General features: G+C 37.9%; 1 protein-coding gene across 2 annotated transcripts in view; it reads right to left on the bottom strand.

The window, feature by feature from the left end:
- Nucleotides 1-8,844: 8,844 nt before the first annotated feature.
- Nucleotides 8,845-15,292, bottom strand: part of LOC122540144 (zinc transporter ZIP9-like) — a 98,049-nt gene continuing 91,601 nt past the window's right edge. For both annotated transcript variants that reach the window (XM_087984287.1, XM_087984292.1), the window contains 2 exons: nt 10,953-11,087; nt 8,845-10,276 (listed from right to left, as the gene is read on the bottom strand). In XM_087984287.1, the coding sequence (XP_087840413.1) occupies nt 10,043-10,276; nt 10,953-11,087 (369 nt within the window). In that variant the 3' untranslated portion in view covers nt 8,845-10,042. The remainder of the gene's footprint in view (nt 10,277-10,952; nt 11,088-15,292) is intronic.

Below are 15,292 nucleotides of genomic sequence, written 5' to 3'. Positions count from 1 at the left end.
ATATCGGAAGGGAAAAGGTTGAGATTCACTTTTTAGATTAGAATCAATCTAAACATTATGGCATAGACAGAGAACACAGGGGGCTAACACCTTCAACATATTGTCTAGCTAACACCAATTGTTACAGTTAACATGAGAATGCAACTTTTAAAAAAAGGTTTTGTGATTTACACATGAAAGAAGTGAAACTATCATGGTATTCGAACAGATGAAAGACTCAACAGACAATCAAGGTTTTTTCAATGTATAATTTCAGTCACATCACACTGTAAATGGTTGCTATAAATTCTGTGCCTTAGAATTGAGCCCCCCACGATCACCTGATGAAGGAGCGGCGCTCTGAAAACTAGTGTGCCTCCACTTAAACCTGTTTGGATTGTAACCTGGTGTTATGTGATAAGCTAGTGTTAATTTATTCTCTTCAAATATTTATCAAAATTTCTTTTGATTATCCAATCCACTTCCAGCACCTTTTCAGGCTGTTTATCTCATATCATAACTTGATGTGTGGGAAAAAAGGCATGTTCAATTTGTTTCAAGTTCTTAAGTATTTAATGTCTGAGGGGAATAAGTTACACTTAAGCCAATGCACTTCAAAATTGAGATTTGTTTCAACTGTTCTTCGTGTTCTATCACTTCTAAATACAATGACTGGTATACTTCCACCAGTAGTTAATGTTAGACAGCTCACATATCTGAATCATTAATTGTACTGGATTATAATAATACAGAGCTTTTCACAGTTTGAATCGAATAGAAATTCCACACAACCATGATTACACCTCAAATAGAATTGTAAAGGTAGTACTGGGCTTGAATTTCCTCAGAGGTCATCCCAATCTACTGTGATTGTTTATCGCAGACATACTAATTATCCAACATGGATTGCTAAAGCAATAATATGAGTTCTTTATTTGAAGATAAGACCATACAGAGATCATGTTTACTTGGAGTCTATGTGGACATATCTGATCTGTTATTGCTGCTGTGTTCTGCCTGAAGAGTCAAAAGATTATATCATATTCAGTATAATGACAGGGAAGGATGGACAGAGGTTATGTTCCCTTAAAGGTACATATACATTACCTCACAACAGTGTAAGTAGAATGTGAAATGTTGAGTGGTATAAACGGTGGATGTTCAGCATCTTTGCAAGTAGATAAAGCAGTAGGTCTGGATGAAGTGTATCCCCAGCTGTTAAGAAGCAGAAGACATGAAATACAGCTCTGACTAACATTTTGCAATCTTCTCTGACTACAGGATGCTAAAATGGGGCTGCAAATATCGTAGCATTTTCTCAAAGTGAAAAAAGCAGAGATTGACATTAAGCTGAAACTCAAGAATTGGTCACATTTTGGAAAAGCTTTGAAGTACAGCAAATGAGGTTAATGCAGAGAGGATGTTTGCCCTCATGGAAGAGTCTCGGAACAGAGGTCATAGTTTCAGCACCAATTTAAGACTGAAATGAAGAGGAATTTCTTCTCTTTGGAACACCTTGCTGCAGAGAGTTGCGAGGATCGGTTCCTGGCTCATAGTTAAGGCTGAAATAGATTATTGATCAGTAGGGAATGCAAGGGTTAGAGGGAAAGGGCAGGAAAGTGGAGGTGAGAAAGATTTAGAACTGTAATTAAGAAAGTTTAGAACTGTAATTGAGAAAGACTTAGAACTGTAATTGAGAAAGATTTAGAACTGTAATTAAGAAAGATTCAAACTGTAATTGAGAAAGATTTAGAACTGTAATTGAGAAAGATTTACAACTGTAATTAAGAAAGGTTTAGAACTGTAATTGAGAAAGATTTAGAATTAGTAATTGAGAAAGATTTAGCACTGTAATTGAGAAAGATTTAGAATTGGTAATTGAGAAAGATTTAGAACTAATTAAGAACATTTTGGAACTGTAATTGCGAAAAATTCAGAACAGTAATTGAGAAAGATTTAGAACTGTAATTAAGAACATTTTGGAACTGTAATTGAGAAAAATTCAGAACTGTAATTGAGAAAGATTCAGAACTGTAATTGAGGAATGTTCAAACTGTAATTGAGAAAGATTCAGAACTGTAATTGAGAAAGATTCAGAACTGTAATTAAGAACATTTTGGAACTGTAATTGAGAAAGATTCAGAACTGTAATTGAGAAAGATTCAGAACTGTAATTGAGGAAGGTTCAAACTGTAATTGAGAAAGATTCAGAACTGTAATTGAGGAAGATTCAGAACTGTAATTGAGGAAGATTCAGAACTGTAATTGAGGAAGGTTCAGAACTGTAATTAAGAACATTTTGGAACTGTAATTGAGAAAGATTCAGAACTGTAATTGAGAAAGATTCAGAACTGTAATTGAGGAAGGTTCAAACTGTAATTGAGAAAGATTCAGAACTGTAATTGAGGAAGATTCAGAACTGTAATTGAGGAAGATTCAGAACTGTAATTGAGGAAGGTTCAAACTTTAATTGAGAAAGATTCAGAACTGTAATTGAGGAAGATTTAGAACTGTAATTGAGAAAGATTTAGAACTGTAATTGAGGAAGGTTTAGAACTGTAATTGAGAAAGATTTAGAACTGTAATTGAGGAAGGTTTAGAACTGTAATTGAGAAAGATTTAGAACTGTAATTGAGGAAGATTTAGAACTGTAATTGAGAAAGATTCAGAACTGTAATTGAGGAAGATTCAGAACTGTAACTGAGGAAGATTCAGAACTGTAATTGAGGAAGATTTAGAACTGTAATTGAGAAAGATTCAGAACTGTAATTGAGGAAGATTTAGAACTGTAATTAAGAAAGATTCAGAACTGTAATTGAGGAAGGTTTAGAACTGTAATTGAGGAAGATTCAGAACTGTAATTGAGGAAGATTCAGAACTGTAATTGAGGAAGGTTCAAACTGTAATTGAGAAAGATTTAGAACTGTAATTGAGGAAGATTTAGAACTGTAATTGAGAAAGATTCAGAACTGTAATTGAGAAAGATTCAGAACTGTAATTGAGGAAGATTCAGAACTGTAATTGAGAACGATTCAGAATTGTAATTGAGGAAGATTCAGAACTGTAATTGAGGAATGTTCAAACTGTAATTGAGAAAGATTCAGAACTGTAATTGAGAAAGATTCAGAACTGTAATTGAGGAAGGTTCAAACTGTAATTGAGAAAGATTCAGAACTGTAATTGAGAAAGATTCAGAACTGTAATTAAGAACATTTTGGAACTGTAATTGAGAAAGATTCAGAACTGTAATTGAGAAAGATTCAGAACTGTAATTGAGGAAGGTTCAAACTGTAATTGAGAAAGATTCAGAACTGTAATTGAGGAAGATTCAGAACTGTAATTGAGAAAGATTCAGAACTGTAATTTAGGAAGATTCAGAACTGTAATTGAGGAAGGTTCAAACTGTAATTGAGAAAGATTCAGAACTATAATTGAGGAAGATTTAGAACTGTAATTGAGAAAGATTTAGAACTGTAATTGAGGAAGGTTTAGAACTGTAATTGAGGAAGATTTAGAACTGTAATTGAGGAAGATTCAGAACTGTAATTGAGGAAGATTCAGAACTGTAATTGAGGAAGATTTAGAACTGTAATTGAGAAAGATTCAGAACTGTAATTGAGGAAGATTTAGAACTGTAATTAAGAAAGATTCAGAACTGTAATTGAGGAAGGTTTAGAACTGTAATTGAGGAAGATTTAGAACTGTAATTGAGAAAGATTCAGAACTGTAATTGAGGAAGATTCAGAACTGTTATTGAGAAAGATTCAGAACTGTAATTGAGGAAGATTTAGAACTGTAATTGAGAAAGATTCAGAACTGTAATTGAGGAAGATTTAGAACTGTAATTAAGAAAGATTCAGAACTGTAATTGAGGAAGGTTTAGAACTGTAATTGAGGAAGATTTAGAACTGTAATTGAGAAAGATTTAGAACTGAAATTCAGAACGATTCAGAACTATAATTGAGAAAGATTTAGAACTGTAATTAAGAACGATTCAGAACTGTAATTGAGAAAGATTTAGAACTGTAATTGAGAAAGGTTCAAACTGTAATTGAGAAAGATTTAGAACTGTAATTGAGAAAGATTTAGAACTGTAATTGAGGAAGATTCAGAACTGTAATTGAGAAAGATTCAGAACTGTAATTGAGGAAGATTTAGAACTGTAATTAAGAAAGATTCAGAACTGTAATTGAGGAAGATTTAGAACTGTAATTGAGAAAGATTCAGAACTGTAATTGAGGAAGATTCAGAACTGTAATTGAGGAAGGTTCAAACTGTAATTGAGAAAGATTTAGAACTGTAATTGAGGAAGATTTAGAACTGTAATTGAGAAAGATTCAGAACTGTAATTGAGGAAGATTCAGAACTGTTATTGAGAAAGATTCAGAACTGTAATTGAGGAAGATTCAGAACTGTAATTGAGGAAGGTTTAGAACTGAAATTGAGAAAGATTTAGAACTGTAATTGAGAAAGATTTAGAACTGTAATTGAGAAAGATTTAGAACTGAAATTCAGAACGATTCAGAACTATAATTGAGAAAGATTTAGAACTGAAATTCAGAACGATTCAGAACTATAATTGAGAAAGATTTAGAACTGTAATTAAGAACGATTCAGAACTGTAATTGAGAAAGATTTAGAACTGTAATTGAGAAAGGTTCAAACTGTAATTGAGAAAGATTTAGAACTGTAATTGAGAAAGATTTAGAACTGTAATTGAGGAAGATTCAGAACTGTAATTGAGAAAGGTTCAAACTGTAATTGAGAAAGATTTAGAACTGTAATTGAGAAAGATTTAGAACTGTAATTGAGGAAGATTCAGAACTGTAATTGAGAATGATTCAGAACTGTAATTGAGAACGATTTAGAACTGAAATTGAGAAAGATTTAGAACTGTAATTGAGAAAGATTTAGAACTGTAATTGAGAAAGGTTCAAACTGTAATTGAGAAAGATTTAGAACTGTAATTGAGAAAGATTTAGAACTGAAATTGAGAAAGATTTAGAACTGTAATTGAGGAAGATTCAGAACTGTAATTGAGAACGATTCAGAATTGTAATTGAGAATGATTCAGAACTGTAATTGAGAAAGATTTAGAACTGTAATTGAGAAAAATTTAGAACTGAAATTGAGAAAGGTTCAGAACTGTAATTGAGAAAGATTCAGAACTGTAATTGAGAAAGATTCAGAACTGTAATTGAGAAAGATTCAGAACTGTAATTGTGGAAGATTCAGAACTGTAATTGAGAAAGATTCAGAACTGTAATTGAGGAAGATTCAGAACTGTAATTGAGAAAGGTTCAAACTGTAATTGAGAAAGATTCAGAACTGTAATTGAGAAAGATTCAGAACTGTAATTGAGGAAGATTCAGAACTGTAATTGAGAAAGGTTCAAACTGTAATTGAGAAAGATTCAGAACTGTAATTGAGAAAGGTTCAAACTGTAATTGAGAAAGATTCAGAACTGTAATTGAGGAAGATTCAGAACTGTAATTGAGGAAGATTCAGAACTGTAATTGAGGAAGGTTCAAACTGTAATTGAGAAAGATTTAGAACTGTAATTGAGAAAGTTTTAGAACTGAAATTGAGAAAGGTTCAGAACTGTAATTGAGAAAGATTCAGAACTGTAATTAAGAAAGATTCAGAACTGTAATTGAGGAAGATTCAGAACTGTAATTGAGAAAGGTTCAAACTGTAATTGAGAAAGATTTAGAACTGTAATTGAGAAAGATTCAGAACTGAAATTCAGAACGATTCAGAACTATAATTGAGAAAGATTTAGAACTGAAATTCAGAACGATTCAGAACTATAATTGAGAAAGATTTAGAACTGTAATTAAGAACGATTCAGAAATGTAATTGAGAAAGATTTAGAACTGTAATTGAAAAAGGTTCAAACTGTAATTGAGAAAGATTCAGAACTGTAATTGAGGAAGATTCAGAACTGTAATTGAGAATGATTCAGAACTGTAATTGAGAACGATTTAGAACTGAAATTGAGAAAGATTTAGAACTGTAATTGAGAAAGATTTAGAACTGTAATTGAGAAAGATTTAGAACTGTAATTGAGAAAGGTTCAAACTGTAATTGAGAAAGATTTAGAACTGTAATTGAGAAAGATTTAGAACTGTAATTGAGAAAGGTTCAAACTGTAATTGAGAAAGATTTAGAACTGTAATTGAGAAAGATTTAGAACTGAAATTGAGAAAGATTTAGAACTGTAATTGAGAAAGTTTTAGAACTGAAATTGAGAAGGGTTCAGAACTGTAATTGAGAAAGATTCAGAACTGTAATTGCGGAAGATTCAGAACTGTAATTAAGAAAGATTCAGAACTGTAATTGAGGAAGATTCAGAACTGTAATTGAGAAAGGTTCAAACTGTAATTGAGAAAGATTCAGAACTGTAATTGAGAAAGGTTCAAACTGTAATTGAGAAAGATTTAGAACTGTAATTGAGAAAGATTTAGAACTGTAATTAAGAAAGATTCAGAACTGTAATTGAGAAAGGTTCAAACTGTAATTGAGGAAGATTCAGAACTGTAATTGAGAAAGGTTCAAACTGTAATTGAGAAAGATTCAGAACTGTAATTGAGGAAGATTCAGAACTGTAATTGAGGAAGATTTAGTCAAAGACAGCAAAGTCTGCAAGGGAAGCTCATATCTGAATTCTTGGGGAGGGTCAATAAGATTGGCACATTGATATAGATTATCTGGATTTTAACTAAGTTTTATTTCTCAAGGTCTCAAATGATAGACTGCCAGAAAAGTAAAACCCATTGACTGAAACAGTCCTAAATCAGTTCAGCCCCATGAATCAGCTGGACAGGTGTTTGGTAACTGAAAGACTTCCAGTGAGAACAGACGGTTATTGATAAATCCCTGACAATCACAGGACCGGTAGATAAGATAGTCAACATTGTATAGAATTTATTAATGGAGGCATAGAGTATAAGAGAAGGGAAGTGATACTGGAACAGTGTAAAGCACCAGGTCAACTGCAGTTCAAGAATAGTGGACAGTTCTGTTCACTGCATGTGAAAGGATGAGTAAAGAGGGCACTGAAAAGACTTCTGAGAACTTTTGCAATACTGAGAAAGTTTAGCTATGAGGAATGATCAGTTAGGTTTATTTCTTTTGGAACAGAAGAGATTGAGTGGCAATTTGTTGAGGTGTATGAGGAATCTGGATAGTGTGAATCAGGTGATCCTATTTCATGCATTACAGCGCATTGCTGCAGCAGAGATTTAAAATAACTTTCAAAGGACCAGAGCAGAATCAAGGAGAAAACATTTTTTCCAGAAGGTGGACTAGATTGGAAACTGACTGCTTGGAAGAGTGTTGAAAGCAGAAACACTCAGAGCATGAAAGTACTTGGATATTTCTGTAAAGCTAGGGCACTTGAGAAACAAATTGTGATATTTTAAAAAATGTCCATATTACAGAAGTGGAGGTTCTGGATGTCTTAAAACATGTAAAAGTAGATAAATCCACAGGAGCTGATCAGGTGTACCCTGTGTGAAGCTAGGGAAGTGATTGCTGAACCTCTTGCCATCTGTAGCCATAGGTGAGGTGCTGGAAGACTGGAGGTTGGCTAATATGGTGCCATTATTTAGAAAAGTGTTAAGGAAAAACCAGGGATATATAGACTAGTGAGCCTGACATCAGCAGTGGGTAAGTTGATGCAGGGGACTCTGAGGGACAGGGTTTACATGTATTTGGGAAGGCAAGGACTAATTAGGGATAGTCAGCATAGTTTTATGCATGGGGAATGTCTCACTAACTTGATTGAGTTTTAAGAAAAAAGTGACAAAGAAGATTGATGCAGGCAGATCGGCGAAGGTTGTCTTTATGGATCTCAGTAGGGTTTTCAACAAGGTACTACATGCTCGACTGGTTAGCAGGTTAGAGCACATGGAATACAGGGAGAGCTATCTATTTAAATACAAAATTGGCTCAAAGGTAGGAGACAGAGGGTGGTGGTGGAGGGTTGCTTTTCAGACGAGAGACCTGTGACCAGCGGTGTGCCACAAGGATCAGTGCTGCGCCCACTGCTTTTTCTCATTTATTTAATTGATTTGCATGTGAATATGGTTCAGCTACATTTGGAGTACTGTGATCAATTCTAGTCTCCCTGCTACAGGAAAGATGTAGTGAAACTTGAAAGAGTTCAGAAAAGATTTACAAGGATGTTGCTGGGGTTGGAGGATCTGAGATATAGGGAGAGGCTGAATAGACTGGGGCTGTTTTCGGAGTGTCGGAGGCTAAGGTTTATAAAATCATGAGGGGCATGGATAGAATAAATAGATAAGGTCTTTTTCCCAGGGTATGGGAATCCAAAACCTAGAGGGCATAAGTTTAAGGTGAGAGGGGAAAGATTTAAAAGGGATCTAAGGAGAAACTTTTTCACACACAGGGCGGTACGTGTATGGAATGAGCTGCCAGAGGAAGTGATGGAGGCTGGTACAATTACAACATTTAAAAAGCATCTGGGTGGGTAAATGAATCGGAAAGATTTAAAGGGATATGGCCAAATGCTGGAAAATGGGACTAGATTAACTTAGGATATCTGGTTGGCATGGACAAGTTGGACTGAAGGGTTTGTTTCCGTGCTGTACATCTCTATGACTCTAACGTGTTGTAGACAACAAGGCACATGGACAAAGAGCTTGAAAATGGCATTAAGCGAGTTAGCCCATTCTTGCCTGTTACTGGCAAGATGGGCAGAATGGCCATCTCCTATATCCTCACTTTCAAAAATTCTATAATTATTGAGCAAGTTCAGGGGAAATCCTTACATCTGTTTTTACAGTAGTCGAGTGGATACAGCCATGAGGGAACTCTCACAGTAAGAAGCCCTTCTACAAGTATTTGAATGCTTTTCATTAATAATTCAGTCCTTGGACATTTTACACCAGTAATTCAGTCCTATAAAATTATTAACACTCACAATTCATTCCCTTTCCATAGTTTATATGAGTAAATCCCTTAGTTTGCATCGCATTTGTAATTTAAACCCTAAGCAAGTTTTAAACCAGTAATTCACCCAATTAGTCTACTTCACAATAATAAAAGTAGTCTGTGTTCACTCTGGCTTTCTGTACATTTCTCATCCATGTTTCAGCATCTACTTACTTCAGCTGATTTCTCATCTTTGTCAGTGAAGTCACCAGTATTTCACTCAGACGTTCCTGACTCTTGGAATTAATCTCTTCCTGGACAGTGGTGATTGGAGCTGTGAATCTACTCAGGAGAACTTCTGGTGTTGTGAGGGGGGTGTATGGGGGTTAATACTGGGTTCATGTCCAATGGACATTAGCTAGCCTCCCTCCACTTACGATAGACCCAATTGGTAATTTCCTCTTCCTCTTCAGCCCAGAGTAAGTATTTTAATTTTTCAGAGAGAATAGAAAGATAAAATGACAAAGATTGAGTATATGAAATAGGAACACAGAAAATTCCAGACATTCACAGCAGGGCATTCAATACCTTAATAGAGAGAGTGAAACACATTATCAAAGCTGGGACAAAAGATTTTGCCTGAAACATTAATTTGTGTTCTTCCCTTTCACAATTCTTTACACATTCAGGATGCATTAAATGGCCCAGTGACATCAAACTAAACACCAAATAAAGGAGCTGCCCTTTTTATATCTGGGCAGAACTAGTAAGCATGTAACTAATGTAAGTAAAAGGAAACTTTAAAAACTAAATATTATCTAACAATATATACAGTAGGCCTCATGTAAAGTGTGTGTCTGCCTGTGATAGTGATAGTAATACTAATGGATTAAATATAATCAAAGGACATTGACTGTTTGACTTGTCCTAATGATGCCCCCGATCCTCCCCAACCCTTCTGTCATTCCAGTTCATACATCACCTCACTATAAATGCTCCTTGGCCTCAGTAATTTTTCTAGGTATGAATTAGACATTGTGCCCACCCTTATGTGATGTTCACATGTATCACTGTCACAACGGAATGAGTGCCCCTCCTACTCGAGGTACACATCCTGCAGCCAGAATACAGGGCTGGCAATGGAGACCTAGTTTCCAATTCCCAGTTAGGCATCATGGAGTCCCAGTGACAGGAGAACAGGAATAGTGCAGCCTACAATCAGCGTCAGGCTCTCCAGAATGCCCAGGCCTTTCCTGCCACCGTTGCTGGCAACTCTGTGCTGAGTTTGACTGCTGACTTCAGGCAATACGTGTACAGACGCCACATACAGGAAGGTCCCAGCAGAGAACAGCAGCCCGATGCCAGTGGCCTTGGTTTGGTGCAGTGAGCCCACGCTGCTCTGTGGAGGAGGTGGGTGAAAAAGAATAGTCAGACTCAAAGAACAGGCAAAAATCATTCAACATTACTGGCTGGTCAACTGCACAGTGCATTATACATCAATAAACCAACCCAGCTCCTGCATTTGCTCTGGAATCCAACTGGCTAATAGATTGCATGACAGCACGGATTTAAAACAAAGGAAAGCAAGAAGGGAAAGAGGGAGCAACATAGTGAAGAAGAACAGAAGGGAAAGAGGGAGCAACATAGTGAAGAAGAACAGAAGGGAAAGAGGGAGCAACATACTGAAGAAGAACAGAAGGGAAAGAGGGCAGAGAGGAAGACAAGAGATAAGTGAAAAGGACCAAGAAGAGAGGGATCGAGAAGCACAGGAAGAAAGGCAAAGAGGAAGAGAGGAGGTGAAAGACCAGGAAGAAGGAAAAAAGAAAGGAGAAATGGAAGAAGAAGAGGAAAATAAAAATACAAGAAAAGAAACTGATCTCAGTCCAGATGATGACATCACCATTGTGAACATGAATTCTACTGAAAGATTGAGAGACAGAGCGGAGGAGGAGGATGGGGACTAGAGGAGGCAGAGGGTTAGAGGAAGCGGATGAGGATTTGAGGAGGCTGAGGATATAGAAGGAGGTAGTGGTGGGAGTAGAGGTACAGACTGGAGGAGGGTCTGCAGGCCTTACCTTGCTGACTATAAAGTAGGTAGTGATGGCGAGGAGTGGTGCTGCTAGGGAGAAGATGAAGAGGTGTTTCTGGATCTGCTTCTTCTCTAAACCAGCATACATCAGATACGAGACCAAACCAAATGATGCAGGAGCCTGAAAATATCCGGCAATCAGTACAGAGTGAAGGAAAAACCTGGCAACCAATCTCTTTGTTGTTCAATAAGAGCTTTCATTCAAACATTCTGCACACCCTCCTCCAATATTTAACACAATAACCTAGATGAACTTTGGGATTGGAGTTTAAAAGTAGGGAAATCTTTTTACAACTGTGAGGGTGGTGGTGATGCCACATCTGTCATTTTATTCCCCACATTTAAGAAAGGTTGCCCTGGCATTAGAACATAGAACATTACAGTGCAGTACAGGCCCTGTGGCCCTCGATGTTGTGCTGACCTCTGAAATCAATCTGAAGCCCATCTAACCTACACTATTCCATTTTCATTTATATGCCTATCCAATGACCATTTAAATGCTCTTAAAGTTGGCGAGTCTACTACTGTTGCAGGCAGTGTGTTCCACACCCTTACTACTCTCTGAGTAAAGAAACTACCTCTGACATCTGTCCTATATCTATCACCCCTCAATTTAAAGCTATGACCACTCATGCGAGCCATCACCATCTGAGGAAAAAGCTCTCCCTGTCCACCCTATCTAACTCTCTGATTATCTTATATTTCTCAATTAAGTCACCTCTCAACCTTCTTCTCTCTAACGAAAACAGCCTCAAGTCCCTCAGCCTTTCCTTGTAAGATCTTCCTAGGCAACATGCTAGTAAATCTCTGAACTCTTTCCAAAGCTTCCAAATCCTTCCTATAATGTGGTGACCAGAACTGTACATAATACTCCAAATGCGGCCGCACCAGAGTTTTGTACAGCTGCAGCATGATCTCATGGTTCCGGAACTCAATTCTCTATCAATAAAAGCTAACACACCGTATGCCTTCTTAACAACCCTATCAACCTGGGTGGCAACTTTCAGGGATCTTTGTACATGGACACCAAGATCTCTCTGCTCATCTACACTACCAAGAATCTTACCATTAACCCAGTACTCTGTATTCCTGTAACCCCTTCCAAAATGAATCACGTCACACTTTTCTGCATAAAACTCCATTGCCACCTCTCAGCCCAGCTCTGCAGCTTATCTATGTCCCTCTGTAACTTGCAATATCTTTCAGCACTATCCACAACTCGACCAACCTTAGTGTCATCCACAAATTTACTAATCCATCCTTCTATGCCCTCATCCAGGTCATTTATAAAAATGACAAACAGCAGTTGCCCCCAAATAGATCCTTGTGGTACACCACCAGAACTGAACTCCAGGATGAACATTTCCCATCAACCACCACCCTATGTCTTCTTTCAGTTAGCTAATTTCTTATCCAAACCACTAATTCACCCTCAATCCCATGCCTCTGTATATTGTAAAATAGCCTACTGTGGGGAACCTTATTAAACACTTTACTGAAATCCATATACACCACATCAACAACTTTATCCTCATCCACCTGTCTGGTCACCTTCTCAAAAGAATTCAATAAGGTTTGAGAGGCACGACCTACCCTTCACAAAACCGTGCTGACTATCCCTAATCAAATTATTCTTTTCTAGATGATTATAAATCCTATCTCTTATAACCTTTTCCAACACTTCACCCATAACAGAAGTAAGGCTCACTGGTCTATAATTACCAGGGTTATCTCTACTCCCCTTCTTGAACAAGGGGACAACATTTGCTATCCTCCATCTTCTGGCACTATTCCTGTAGACAATGATGACATAAGATCAAAGCCAGAGGCTCTGCAAACTCTTCCCTGGCTTCCTAGAGAATCCTAGGATAAATCTCATTTGGCCAAGAGGACTTGTCTATTTTCACACTTTCCAGAATTGCTAACACCTCCTCCTTATGAACATTAATCCTGTCTAGTGTAGTAGCCTGTATCTCAGTATTCTCCTTGACAACATTGTATTTTTCCAGTGTGAATACTGACAAAAAATATTTGTTTAGTACTTCCCCTGTCTCCTCGGACTCCACACTCAACTTCCCACTACTGTCCTTGATTGGCCCTAATCTTACTCTAGTCATTCTTTCATTTCTGATATACCCATAGAAAACCTGCCAACGACTTCTCATGTCCCCTCCTGGCTCTGCTTAGCTCTCTCTTTGGGTCTGTCCTGGCTAACTTATAACTCTCAAGCGCCCTGACTGAGCCTTCACGTCTCACCCTAACATAAGCCGTCTTCTTCCTCTCGACAACAGCTTCAACTTCTTTAGTAAACCATGGTTCCCTTGCTTGACCACTTACTCCCTGCCTGACAGGTATATACATATCAAATACACGCAGTAGCTGTTCCTTGAATAATCTCCACATTTCAATTGTGTCCATTCCCTGCAGTTTCCTTCCCCATTCCATGCATCCTAAATCTTACCTAATTACATGATAATTGCCTTTCCCCCAGCTATAACTCTTGCCCTGCGGTATACATCTGAACCCTTTCCATTGCTAAAGTAAACATAAACGAATTGTGGTCACTATCACCAAAGTGCCCACCTACCTCCAAATCTAACACCTGGCCGGGTTCATTAGCCAGTACCAAATCCAATGTGGCCTCACCCCTTGTTGGCCTGTCTACATACTGTGTCAGGAAACCCTCCTGCACACACTGGACAAAAACTGACCCATCTAAAGTACTTGAACAATATTAGAGGCAGTTCAAAAGAGATTCCCTCGGCTCAGTCCTGCGATGAAGGGGATTACTTGTCACAAACATCTAAAAAGATGAGGCCTTTATTTGTTCGAGTTTATAAAAATAAGGGATGATCTTATTGAAACATACAAGTTTCTGAGGGAGCTTGATAGAGTAGATATTGAGACGATGTTTCCACTAGTGGGTGAATCTCAAACTCTGGGATATAGTTACAGAATAAGGGGACATTCACTTAAAACTAATATGTGAAGAAATGTCATCTCTCTGGGTTTAATGAATATCTATAATTCTATATCCCAGAGAGTTGTGGAAGCTCAATAAATGTCTTCAAAGAGGAGGTGGACAGATTTTTGAGATACCAGGGGGACTATGAGGGACTGGCACCAAAGAAGAGTTGAGGCCTATGGCAAGCCAGCTATGAGCTTATAGAGTAGTGGGCTGGTTCGAGGGGCTGAATGGCCCACTCCTGCTCCTATCTCTTATAGTCTTATGAAGTCCCAGAAAACTGGGGTGGCCCCTTTAAGCAATCCATCTCGATCCTTTATTCCTGATGAAGGGCTTTTGCCCGAAACGTCGATTTTCCTGCTCCTCAGATGCTGCCTGAACTGCTGTGCTCTTCCAGCACCACTCTAATCCAGAATCTGGTTTCCAGCATCTGCAGTCATTGTTTTTACCATCTCGATACACAGCAGCCCCAAAGCCATCTCTGATCTTCGCCTGGCGGTGGTGGGTCTAACTCCAACATGTCCTCACTATGCCCTGCCTCCCCCACAAACCCCCAAACAAAAATCCCAATATTCGAGGCACCTTTTCTCAAAGTGGATGTGCTGAGCTGAAAGATTGCCTGACATTGCCCTGGGATTGATGAGTGACAGTGTTTCCCACTGACTGTAGGGATTAACTCTGTGGTCTTAACCGATCATCACAGATTCCACCACAGCTAGTACAAAGCCACGCGTTTGTTCCCAGACCAGTTTATTTATCTTCTTTCAATTTCTAATTGCTAGGTTCCCATTATCTAATCCTCACCATAAATAATTGAGCCTGTTTTCATGATGTACTCCTTATATTTTGAAAAGCACTTTCCCCATCATTCTCTTTGTATCCTTGAATTCCCTGTAGTTATTCCTGAACCCCAAGGGGCGCAGCAGATGATGAAAGTCACTCATCAACAACACCTCCTCATGGGCTTTTAGGGATGCTTCATAATTGAAACCAACAACCCCACACCCCATAAATGAATATTTTTAAAAGATTAAAAAACCCAAGGTGCTTTAATTCCTAATGGTTGCATCCAATGGAGGGCAGTTTACAACTGGAGCTGAAAATGCAAGGGGAGGTTTACTTGGCTGAACTGAACTAGCCCCATTAACATTGGGTGGTTTCCAGAAGAATAGATAGCTCACCTCCTGAGACATCCCATCTATCAGGCATTCCACCTGATTGGTGCCCCAACAACACCCAAAAGACTCAGCATCTTTGACCCTGTCCCTGCTACTGAGCATAGTCTCTGCCGCTGCACCATACCATTCTTGGAGCGAGAAATAACTTGTAGCATCTGCAACAATCTCAAGATATCACAACAT

Source organism: Chiloscyllium plagiosum, unplaced genomic scaffold (genome assembly GCF_037043375.1).
Source record: "Chiloscyllium plagiosum isolate Xiang-an unplaced genomic scaffold, Cpla_swu_hap1 HiC_scaffold_3, whole genome shotgun sequence".
Classification (NCBI taxonomy): Eukaryota; Metazoa; Chordata; class Chondrichthyes; order Orectolobiformes; family Hemiscylliidae; genus Chiloscyllium; species Chiloscyllium plagiosum.
Note: the sequence above shows the minus strand (reverse complement) of the source record. Positions and strands in the feature narration are given on the sequence as shown.